The 13,170-nt window shown below is 46.1% G+C and overlaps 1 protein-coding gene across 2 annotated transcripts; it reads right to left on the reverse strand.

The window, feature by feature from the left end:
• Positions 1-3,761: 3,761 nt before the first annotated feature.
• LOC130326799 (helix-loop-helix protein 2-like) lies at positions 3,762-5,757 on the reverse strand. 2 transcript variants are annotated; one of them, XM_056553365.1, is made up of 2 exons: positions 4,448-5,757; positions 3,762-4,353 (listed from the first exon to the last, which is right to left on the reverse strand). In XM_056553365.1, exon 1 carries the CDS (start codon positions 5,717-5,719, stop codon positions 5,357-5,359), a length of 363 nt encoding a protein of 120 aa, XP_056409340.1. In that variant the 5' UTR covers positions 5,720-5,757; the 3' UTR covers positions 3,762-4,353; positions 4,448-5,356. The 2 variants fall into 2 exon arrangements, with proteins under 2 accessions (XP_056409340.1, XP_056409339.1); XM_056553364.1 differs by having other exon boundaries at positions 3,762-4,324; positions 4,383-5,757.
• Between the last annotated feature and the right edge of the window lie 7,413 nt (positions 5,758-13,170).

Genomic DNA, 13,170 nt, shown 5'->3' on the forward strand with positions numbered 1-13,170 from the left:
CAATAACGACAGGTATTGGAGCAACCAGGTGAATAGACCATGTAAGACTTGTTCACAATAACGAGGCTCAAGCTTTATGGTTTGCTGCCTTGGAAAGGGTTAATCAGCCCAAAAGAGGAGGGGCCAGGCAGCGTCCGCTTCTAATTAAAGAAGCTCGTTGGATAGCCAAACTGAACGCCACAAGCGCTATTGGTTTGAATGACAGAAGTGAAATAGTATTATAACAACCTGACCTACTGTTACCTTTAACCCTCCAATATAATTATTAACCCTTACATGAACTGCGAATTGTTTTTATCATGTTCTCCTGTTATCTATGTTGTCCGTCTTTTTGTTTGTTTGTCACTATGGTAACGGGCATCAGGTGATATAAGCACTTCACACTCGGAAGTACGTCAGGGGCCTGAGGAAGCGCACTTTTGCGCAAATACGGTCCGATGCCCTACCCCCCACACCACAGCACCTGTCCGCTCTCCCGTATCGCTCCTGTACCTGATGGACGCTTGAATAAAGAAAAGACGTTTTAACTGCAAAATCCTGGGTGAGTGCTCCGTTCTTCTATTCTGGCATTTGCAATATTATATACCTATGAGCACTTCCCTCTACTGCTAATACCTCTCCCTATACACATATGAGCACTTCCCTCTACTGCTAATACCTCTCCCTATACACCTATGAGCACTTCCCTCTACTGCTAATACCTCTCCCTATACACCTATGAGCACTTCCCTCTACTGCTAATACCTCTCCCTACACACCCATGAGCACTTCCCTCTACTGCTAATACCTCTCCCTATACACATATGAGCACTTCCCTCTACTGCTAATACCTCTCCCTATACACCTATGAGCACTTCCCTCTACTGCTAATACCTCTCCCTATACACTTATGAGCACCTCCCTCTACTGCTAATGAGCTGGGCCCATCACATGATGATAATGGGGGGGGGGATGTAAATACCGTTAAATACCGTGGAACCGCCATGTTGTTCAATGTACATAACGTAAATATATAAGCCCTACCCTGAAAATAAGCCCTAGTGTGTTTTTTGAGACTAAAATTAATATAAGACCCGGTCTCATTTTCGGGGAAACACGGTACCTCTCCCTATACACCCATGAGCACTTCCCTCTTTCTACTGCTTATACCTCTCCCTATACATCCAAGAGCATTTCCCTCTTTCTACTGCTTATACCTCTCCCTATACACCCATGAGCACTTCCCTCTTTCTACTGCTTATACCTCTCCCTATACATCCAAGAGCACTTCCCTCTTTCTACTGCTTATACCTCTCCCTATACACCCATGAGCACTACCCTCTTTCTACTGCTTATACCTCTCCCTATATACCCATGAGCACTTCCCTCTTTCTACTGCTTATACCTCTCCCTATACATCCAAAAGCTCTTCTTTCTCTCTACTGCTTATACCTCTCCCTATACACCCATGAGCACTTCTCTCTCTACTGCTTATACCTCTCCCTATACATCCAAGCATTCTGCTAGCGTTTCCTGCTGCTCTATTACATTGTCTTCCTACCTTTAAGTCTTCTGAAAAAATTCCTCCTAAATCCCTCTCCTCAGATACTGAGGTCAGGACTGTGTCACATGATCTATATACTGAGGTCAGGACTGTGTCACATGATCTATATACTGAGGTCAGGACTGTGTCACATGTTCTATATACTGAGGTCAGGACCGTGTCACATGATCTATATACTGAGGTCAGGACTGTGTCACATGTTCTATATACTGAGGTCAGGACTGTGTCACATGTTCTATATACTGAGGTCAGGACCGTGTCACATGATCTATATACTGAGGTCAGGACTGTGTCACATGTTCTATATACTGAGGTCAGGACTGTGTCACATGTTCTATATACTGAGGTCAGGACTGTGTCACATGTTCTATATACTGAGGTCAGGACCGTGTCACATGATCTATATACTGAGGTCAGGACTGTGTCACATGTTCTATATTCTGCTCGAGGGTTATTACCTCCAGGTGCGTTATCTGCTCTTATCCACATTAGATGTCAGTGTCCAGAGTTCTGATTATTCCTTTATTTTACCTGAATCCTTTCCTATTTGGCGGATCCCTCCAGGAACATCAACCCTGTTACATATCTTTGTGTCATCAGCAAAAAGACCAAAACCATCGAGACCTTCTGTAATATCACTAAGGAAGATATTAAACAATATTGGTCCCAGTACAGATCCCTGAGGACCAGATCCTTTAGGACCAGATCCCTGAGGTCCAGATCCCTGAGGTCCAGATCCCTGAGGACCAGATCCCTGAGGACCAGATCCCTGAGGACCAGATCCCTGAAGGGCCAGATCCCTGAAGGACCAGATCCCTGAGGGCCAGATCCCTGAGGGCCAGATCCCTGAGGGCCAGATCCCTGAGGTCCAGATCCCTGAGGACCAGATCCCTGAAGACCAGATCCCTGAGGTCCCGTTCCCAAAGGGCCAGATCCCCGTGGTACAGATGCCTGAGGTCCAGATCCCTGAAGACCAGATCCCTGAGGTCCAGATCCCTGAGGTCCAGATCCCTGAGGTCCAGATCCCTGAGGGCCAGATCCCTGAGGTCCAGATGCCTGAAGACCAGATCCCCGAGGGCCAGATCCCCGAGGGCCAGATCCCTGAGGTCCAGATCCCTGAGGTCCAGATCCCTGAGGTCCAGATCCCTGAGGACCAGATCCCTGAGGTCCAGATCCCTGAGGTCCAGTTCCCTGAAGACCAGATCCCTGAGGTCCAGTTCCCTGAGGACCAGATCCCAAAGGGCCAGATCCCCGAGGTACAGATGCCTGAGGTCCAGATGCTTGAAGACCAGATCCCTGAGGACCAGATCTCCGAGGTCCAGATCCCCGAGGACCAGACCCCTGAGGTCCTTACAGCGGAGGTCCAGATCCCTGAGGACCAGATCCCCGAGGTCCCCACTGGTAACAATACTTGCTCTCAATGTTCTCCATTGACTGCAACCCTCTGTTGTCCCTCAGCCACTGACTAATCCATTCAACAATATGGGATCAGAGCTCATAGATTATTGAGAAGTCTTCTATGTGGACAGTGTCAGTAACCTGGTCTCTTGAAGTTTGTCTCATCGCCTGGAGTTTGTCTGGTCTCCTGGAGTGTCTTCTCTCATGTGGTCAGTCTCTCTTGGAGCCTGCCTCATTTTTTGAGGTCTCTCTTGAAGTATGTCCTATCTCTTGAGATATGTGTCGTCTCTTGGGTTCTGTCTTATTTCCTTGGGTCTGTCTTGCCTCTTGGGGTATGCCACATCTCTGGGGGTATGTTTCGGCTCTTGGGGTCTGGCTTCTCTCTCTGGTCTAACGTGTCTCTTTGGGTCTGTCTCGTCTTTTGGTGTTTTTCCTATCTCTTGAGGTATGTCCTATCTCTTGAGGTATGTCCCATGTTTTAGTGTACATCCTATATTTTGTGGGGCTGTCTTCTCTTTTGGGCTATGTCCCATCTTTTGGAGTATATGTTATCTCTGGGCGTTTATACCATCTTTTGGGTCTCTTGTCTCCTAGGGGATGTCTCTTCTTGCCCTCAGTCTTCCAGTCTCTGCCTCCACACATGATGTCTCTTTGCCCAACATACTCCACCCTGTGAATGGTGTTTTTTGGATGATAGGAGGAGTTGTGTTCTTTCCACGAGCTCCGGTGATAATATGTGGATTAGAGGACATGGACTCCCGGTTTCCATCACTGACTGAGCTGAAGGTTCACAATGAAGACAAGTGGAGACGTGTTATATGCAGAAAAGGTTTATTGAGGACATTATTGTCTTCTTCATGAAGGTCGGTAATAAAAGGCATCAGGTAGAAACCAGGGAAACAAATTCACTACAAAATATTGCATCATACGTAGAAATTCAACCAACCCTGAAACCCACAAATCTTTGGATCATATTATTTATCATGTATCAGTCCAGTCGCTGGTGATAAGGGACACAAAGGATTCTGGGTGTTTGACGTATGGAGGGGGTCACAACATCACCCATTATTATTAATGCTGCAGAGTATAAGGACCCAGAGTATCTGCACCCGAACATCAGGGGACAGGGTGGACGGCCTGTAAGGTCACTGAGAACCCTGAAAAATAATAGCAGCAAACAACTCAAAGTGTGCGGAACGATGACCAAATCCCTGAACACAGAGCACGGCTCACCATCAGCCATAACATTGGGACAGTCTAATATTGTGTGGTCAACACCCCCTTCTGCTATGTCCCCTGAAGCCCAGACCCCATAGACTTGTGATGTAACCCCTGGACCCCAAAGAACTGTGATGTGTCTCCTGAAGCCTGGACCCCGCAGACCTGTGATGTGACCCCTGGACCCCGCAAACCTGTGATGTGACCCCTGGACCCCGCAGACCTGTGATGTGACCCCTGGACCCCACAGACCTGTGATGTGACTCCTAAAGCCTAGAGCCCATAGACCTGTGATGTGACTCCTAAAGCCTAGAGCCCATAGACCTGTGATGTGATCCCTGGACCCCAAAGAACTGTGATGTGTATCCCCTGAGACCACCACCCGATAATCCATATTATTTACTTGACTTGGTGGTTTTATGTTATGGCGGATGGATGACTACACAGTGTGCGGCTGGAGGGGCCCTCACATCACCATAGTGGTTGTTTATGGAGGATTGTGCCTCATGACTGGAGGGCCCCTCACATTACTCTATCACACTTGAGACAGCAGTTAACCCATAAGACCCCACTCCTCCCAACAGACCACCCTTTTCTGGATAATCTTGCGGATCTGTCTGTCACCACCAGCTTTCAGAGGATCTTATCTATCTCAGTGTCCTGTTTGTGTGACATTAGGGCAGTAGTAGTAGGTTATTGGGGGTAGTCACGCCTATAAGTTCCGATTTACTGCCAGGCTCTGGGGGGCTCCTCTACTCTTTATAATGGGCCCATATAACATATTGTGCTTCTACAGGTAGATGTGGGCTGTCGTGTGGTCAGGACCTGCTGATTGGTCCTGTCCAGCATAGGGAATAAGGCAGAAAGCTTGTGCTTTCCTGTAAAATAGGTATACAGGGAGAAAATATAGTCATGTAATACACCCAGCTGCCACCATGGGGCGCCGTAACTCTACACAGAACACACACGAGGTCTCTACCACACACACTGTCACCTTTGGTCCAATAATCTAGTTATTATAGAATGAATGCACATTGCCTGTACTGTCGTCTACAGCTACTCACTGACACCAGCTCAGAGCACGAGGGGTTAACATCGGCATCCGCTGCTCACCATGGTGCTGACCGCCGGCACAAGGCTGACCAGCACATTGTCCTCCTGCCGCATTCTCTGCCTCACAATGTCCATCCCGCAGCTCTAGACGTCCAGCACGTGGTTGAGGTAGGAGATGTAGCAGATCGCCAGCCGCAGGATCTCAATCTTCGACAGTTTCTTGTCCGGCGGGAGGGTCGGCAGGAGTTGGCGGAGCTCCGCGAATGCCACGTTGAAGGCTTCCACGCGGATGCGCTCTCTGGTAGCGTGTGCCGAGCGGTACTTTGCCGTGGCTCGTCGTCTTCTCCTCTTCTCTTCGCGGCTTAATTGTGGCGGGAGACACGGAATCCTACGACCTCCTCCTTCCGTGTCGGACACGCTGCCCCCCTTCACCTCGCTGACCGCAGAGTCCGATTCTGACTGCACCGATGGTTGATCTGAATCCAGCTGCTCTGGACTGAGCATCATCTTGGCCGCTCCTGGAACCGAGCAAGACAGGATAAAAGAAGGAACATGGTTATTACAGAACATTACAATATGGTGGATCGTCTCCTAATGATGACTATCCCTATAATGAAGGGGACTACAAACATGGCGCTGACCACCTCTCAATATGGCGTATAATCCGGAGGCATATGGTACCAAAGTGTAACCAACCGGGTCCATCCAGGTGACCAGAGATCAAGAAGAATGGGGCAGATTTACTGATACTGTCTATTACATAGGATAAGCTAAAGACCCCCATACACCAGAGAAAAGGGGCCTGAACCTGCCGTCTTCAACAGGACTGACTGACTGTCTAATGTGTTTGGAGGCCTCTCGATAGATGAGGTCGGGAGAGAGGTGGATCAGACATGTCGGATTTCACCTGGACGATAACCTGCTTCTAGAGAAATCTGGCAGCGGCTTATCCCCCCTCCCTATTTAAAGGGGTACTCCGTCCCTAAGGCGTCTTATCCCCTATCCGAAAGATAGGGGATAAGATGTCTGAGCGCGGGAGTCCCGCTGCTGGGGACACCCACAATCTTGCATTTGGCACCCACCTCTCTGAGCTACACGCCGCGCTGCCAGCTCACAAACTGCCGGGTGCCAACCACAGTACGGTGTCGAGAAAGTCTTTCCATCCGTAATAGCTTTAGCTCTAAGTATGGTTGGTTGGTATCCGCGCAATTGTAAACGTTTATTAATATCATAAAGTGGATTCATAAATTTACGGGGTTGAGGATGCTCTTTTTGCCCTCACATATTCCCCTATAGGCAGATTTCTCACTGTACGAGGTGGGTGACAACTTTTGGCATGAAGGATGATGTTTCCCGGTGTTGGCTTTCGGTACATGTTCGTGGTAATGACATTTCTATTGAAATCTCCAATTAGGGTGTCATCCAAGAAGCTGATGGTGTTGTGTTCCAGGCACCAACTTTTTCCTAGACTGAGTCGATACCCACCACTACAGGGCGGAGAGGGGGAGGGAAGATGATTTTGTGGGTTTTTGGAAAACCACGAAAAATTGCACATTTTGGTGATTCAGTAACATATATTCTTTTAGCTGTCACAATAGAAAAAGAGATCCGGCACTGTCACGTAAACCTTTTAATCTATTCCTCCAATGTTGTGGCTGGTGTAGCAGTCTATGCTCTCCTATGGGTGGTGCTGCACACTAGAATATACATATGCATAATGGAAACACAAAAGAAAAGGTGCGGAGCAACTCACCCAGTGATTCGAAGATGGGGAGATACGTCACATCACGTGGAGGCTTTAAATGGAATGGGGGGGAATCAGGCGTCGGGCCACAGCCGTATCGCACCGTTTGGTAGATGGAATGGGGGGAATCAGGCGTCGGGCCACAGCCGTATCGCACCGTTTGGTAGATGGAATCAGGCGTCGGGTCACAGCCATATTGCACTGTTTGGTAGATGGAACGGGGGGAATCAGGCGTCGGGCCACAGCCGTATCGCACTGTTTGGTAGATGGAATCAGGCGTCGGGTCACAGCCATATCGCACTGTTTGGTAGATGGAACGGGGGGAATCAGGCATCGGGCCACAGCCGTATCGCACTGTTTGGTAGATGGAACGGGGGGAATCAGGCGTCGGGTCACAGCAATATCGCACTGTTTGGTAGATGGAACGGGGGGAATCAGGCATCGGGCTACAGCCGTATCGCACCGTTTGACAGATGGAACGGGGTGAATCAGGCGTCGGGCCACAGCCGTATCGCACCGTTTGGTAGATGGAATGGGGGGAATCAGGCGTCGGGCCACAGCCGTATCGCACCGTTTGGTAGATGGAATGGGGGGAATCAGGAGTCGAGCGACAGCCGTATCGCACTGTTTGGTAGATGGAATCAGGCGTCGGGTCACAGCCATATCGCACTGTTTGGTAGATGGAACGGGGGGAATCAGGCATCGGGTCACAGCCATATCGCACTGTTTGGTACATGGAACGGGGGGGAATCAGGCGTCGGGCCACAGCGATATCGCACTGTTTGGTAGATGGAATCAGGCGTCAGGCCACAGCCGTATCGCATTGTTTGGTACATGGAACGGGGAGAATCAGGCATCGGGCTACAGCCGTATCGCATTGTTTGGTACATGGAACGGGGAGAATCAGGCATCGGGCTACAGCCGTATCGCACCGTTTGACAGATGGAGCGGGGGGAATCAGGCGTCGGGCCACAGCCGTATCGCACTGTTTGGTAGATGGAATCAGGCATCGGGTCACAGCTGTGTCGCACAGTTTGGTAGATGGAACGGGGGGAATCAGGCATCGGGCTACAGCCATATCGCACCGTTTGGTAGATGGAACGAGGGGGAAATCAGGCATCGGGCCACAGCCGTATCGCATTGTTTGGTAGATGGAACGGGGGGAATAAGGCGTCGGGCCACAGCCGTATCGCACAGTTTGACAGATGGAAGGGGGGGAATCAGGCGTCGGGCCACAGCTGTATCGCATTGTTTGGTACATGGAACGGGTTGAATCAGGCGTCGGGCCACAGCCATATCGCACTGTTTGGTAGATGGAATCAGGCGTCGGGCCACAGCCATATCGCATTGTTTGGTACATGGAACGGGGGGAATCAGGCATCGGGCTACAGCCGTATCGCACTGTTTGGTAGATGGAATCAGGCATCGAGCCACAGCCGTATCGCACTGTTTGGTAGATGGAATCAGGCATCGGGTCACAGCTGTGTCGCACAGTTTGGTAGATGGAACGGGGGGAATCAGGCATCGGGCTACAGCCATATCGCATTGTTTGGTAGATGGAACGGGGGGGAAATCAGGCATCGGGCCACAGCCGTATCGCATTGTTTGGTAGATGGAACGGGGGGAATAAGGCGTCGGGCCACAGCCGTATCGCACAGTTTGACAGATGGAAGGGGGGGAATCAGGCGTCTGGCCACAGCTGTATCGCATTGTTTGGTACATGGAACGGGTTGAATCAGGCGTCGGGCCACAGCCATATCGCACTGTTTGGTAGATGGAATCAGGCGTCGGGCCACAGCCATATCGCACTGTTTGGTAGATGGAATCAGGCGTCGGGCCACAGCCATATCGCACTGTTTGGTAGATGGAATCAGGCGTCGGGTCACAGCCATATCGCATTGTTTGGTACATGGAACGGGGGGAATCAGGCATCGGGCTACAGCCGTATCGCACTGTTTGACAGATGGAACGGGGGGAATCAGGCGCCGGGCCACAGCCGTATCGCACTGTTTGGTAGATGGAATCAGGCGTCGAGCGACAGCCGTATCGCACTGTTTGGTAGATGGAATCAGGCATCGAGCCACAGCCGTATCGCACTGTTTGGTAGATGGAATCAGGCGTCGGGTCACAGCCATATCGCACTGTTTGGTAGATGGAACGGGGGCGGGAATCAGGCGTCGGGCCACAGCCGTATCGCACCGTTTGGTAGATGGAACGGGGGGGAATCAGGTGTCGGGCCACAGCTGTATCGCATTGTTTGGTAGATGGAACGGGGGGAATCAGGCATCGGGCCACAGCCGTATCGCATTGTTTGGTAGATGGAACGGGGGGAATCAGGCGTCGGGCCACAGCCGTATCGCATTGTTTGGTAGATGGAACGGGGGGAATCAGGCGTCGGGCCACAGCCGTATCGCACAGTTTGGTAGATGGAACGGGGGGGAATCAGGCATCGGGCCACAGCCGTATCGCACCGTTTGGCAGATGGAACGGGGGGAATCTGGCGTTGGGCCACAGCCGTATCCATTGTTTGGTAGATGGAACGGGGGTGAATCAGGCATCAAGCCACAATCGTATCGCACCGTTTGGCAGATGGAACGGGGGGAATCAGGTGTCGGGCCACAGCCGTATCCACTGTTTGGTAGATGGAACGGTTGGAATCAGGTGTCGGGCCACAGCCATATCACACCGTTTGGTAGTTGGAATGGGCGGAATCAGGCGTCGGGCCACAGCCGTATCGCATTGTTTGGTAAATGGATTGGGGAGGGATATCAGTCGTAGAGCCACAGCCATATCACACTGTTTGGGACTTGCAGGGGCCTGATGAAGCACCAAACGGTGCAATACGGCTGTGGCCCGACACCTGATTCCCCCCATTCCATCTACCGCCTCCCCGCTTCATCATCGCCTGACTGTGATGTAACGTACCTCCCTATCTCCGAATCACTGGGTGAGTTGTTCCGCACTTTTTTTCTTTTTCCATATATTCTTTTTGTTCTTGACTGATCTTTCCCAATGTGACTCCGTCCTGTTAAAGTTTGTCCAGTTTATTTGCGACCTGCTCGATGGGGTTTATAGTTTGTTATATCATCAAGTTGTTGCATGATTAACTATTGATAGAGTTTACGGTCTAATATTCCCACCGACCCCCTTTGTCCGCTTGTCTCATGGTGATGTTTTTGTTGTTGGACAAGTCTTGTAACGCCTGGCGCCGGGCCCCATTCACATTATGCGTTATGGATGCCTTATTATTGAGAGACTCTTCCAAGTCCTGTTCTACCCTTGTTTGGAATTGTTCCATGGAGTCACATCTAGAATTAATGGGATAAAATGAAGAATTGGGAATAGAGAAAGTATCTAAAGGGATGATGAATGCATCATTGGGGATGTTTTCTGTTGGGGGATAGTTTATAAAATCCTCAGGGTCTCGGTCAGAAATATCTATGGCAGAAAAATGTTTTTTCACTGTGATCAATCTGATGAACTCGTAGACGTCCCCGATCGTTTGATACAGATCTGCCCTCTGTGTAGGTACCAAATCCCCATTGCCAGGACTTGTATTAGTTCAGAACTCAAAATAGACGCTGAAAAATGAATTACTGAAAATTCCCCTTGTAATGAATGAGTTAATTCCGTTCGGTTCGCTTTTGTGTGTTTCTTGAGTTTATGTTTGCGTCCTGAGCTCCTACATTGTTTTCTGTTTGTCCTGTTTTTGGTTTTCTTCCTCCTGGTGCCCGTATCTAAAAAATCCCGTTGATGTTTGGTAAAGTCATGGTGGTATATAGTGTCCCCCCTGAAATGTCTCTATATATACACACAGTCATGGCCGTATATATTGTCCCCCCTGACATGTTTCTATATATATACACACAGTCATGGCCGTATATAGTGTCCCCCCTGACATGTCTCTATATAATGAAGTATTTCTCACAGGAAAGGATTGCAGTAACACAGGTTTATTCCCTCTGTATATATATAGATCTCCTCTCCTCTGTATATATATATATATATAGATCTCCTCTCCTCTGTATATATATATATATATAGATCTCCTCTCCTCTGTATATATATATATATATAGATCTCCTCTCCTCTGTGTATATATATATATGTAGATCTCCTCTCCTCTGTATATATATATATAGATCTCCTCTCCTCTGTATATATGTATATATATAGATCTCCTCTCCTCTGTATATATATATATATATATATAGATCTCCTCTCCTCTGTATATATATATATATATATATATATAGATCTCCTCTCCTCTGTATATATATATATATATAGATCTCCTCTCCTCTGTATATATATATAGATAGATAGATCTCCTCTCCTCTGTATATATATATATATATAGATCTCCTCTCCTCTGTATATATATATATAGATCTCCTCTCCTCTGTATATATGTATATATATAGATCTCCTCTCCTCTGTATATATATATATATATATATAGATCTCCTCTCCTCTGTATATATATATATATATATATATATATATAGATCTCCTCTCCTCTGTATATATATATATAGATCTCCTCTCCTCTGTGTATATATATATAGATCTCCTCTCCTCTGTGTATATATATAGATCTCCTCTCCTCTGTATATATATATATATAGATCTCCTCTCCTCTGTGTATATATATATATATATATATAGATCTCCTCTCCTCTGTGTATATACATATATATATATAGATCTCCTCTCCTCTGTATATATATATATATAGATCTCCTCTCCTCTGTATATATATATATAGATCTCCTCTCCTCTGTATATATATATATATATAGATCTCCTCTCCTCTGTATATATATATATATATATATATATATATATATATATAGAGATCTCCTCTCCTCTGTATATATATATATAGATCTCCTCTCCTCTGTATATATATATATATAGATCTCCTCTCCTCTGTATATATATATAGATCTCCTCTCCTCTGTATATATATATAGATCTCCTCTCCTCTGTATATATATATATAGATCTCCTCTCCTCTGTATATATATATATAGATCTCCTCTCCTCTGTATATATATATATATATATATATATATAGATCTCCTCTCCTCTGTATATATATATATATATATATAGATCTCCTCTCCTCTGTGTATATATATATATCTCCTCTCCTCTGTATATATATAGATCTCCTCTCCTCTGTGTATATATATATATATAGATCTCCTCTCCTCTGTATATATATATATATATAGATCTCCTCTCCTCTGTGTATATATATATATATAGATCTCCTCTCCTCTGTATATATATATATAGATCTCCTCTCCTCTGTATATATGTATATATATAGATCTCCTCTCCTCTGTATATATATATAGATCTCCTCTCCTCTGTATATATATATATAGATCTCCTCTCCTCTGTATATATGTATATATATAGATCTCCTCTCCTCTGTATATATATATATATATATATATATAGATCTCCTCTCCTCTGTATATATATATATATATATATATATATATATATATATATATAGATCTCCTCTCCTCTGTATATATATATATAGATCTCCTCTCCTCTGTGTATATATATATAGATCTCCTCTCCTCTGTGTATATATATAGATCTCCTCTCCTCTGTATATATATATATAGATCTCCTCTCCTCTGTGTGTATATATATATATATATATATAGATCTCCTCTCCTCTGTGTATATATATATATATATAGATCTCCTCTCCTCTGTATATATATATATATATAGATCTCCTCTCCTCTGTATATATATATATAGATCTCCTCTCCTCTGTATATATATATATAGATCTCCTCTCCTCTGTATATATATATATATATATATATATATATATAGAGATCTCCTCTCCTCTGTATATATATATATAGATCTCCTCTCCTCTGTATATATATATATATAGATCTCCTCTCCTCTGTATATATATATAGATCTCCTCTCCTCTGTATATATATATAGATCTCCTCTCCTCTGTATATATATATATAGATCTCCTCTCCTCTGTATATATATATATAGATCTCCTCTCCTCTGTATATATATATATATATATATATATATATAGATCTCCTCTCCTCTGTATATATATATATATATATATATAGATCTCCTCTCCTCTGTGTATATATATAGATCTCCTCTCCTCTGTGTATATATATATATAGATCTCCTCTCCTCTGTATAT

The sequence above is a fragment of the Hyla sarda genome, unplaced genomic scaffold (genome assembly GCF_029499605.1).
Source record: "Hyla sarda isolate aHylSar1 unplaced genomic scaffold, aHylSar1.hap1 scaffold_2881, whole genome shotgun sequence".
NCBI classification, from domain to species: Eukaryota; Metazoa; Chordata; class Amphibia; order Anura; family Hylidae; genus Hyla; species Hyla sarda.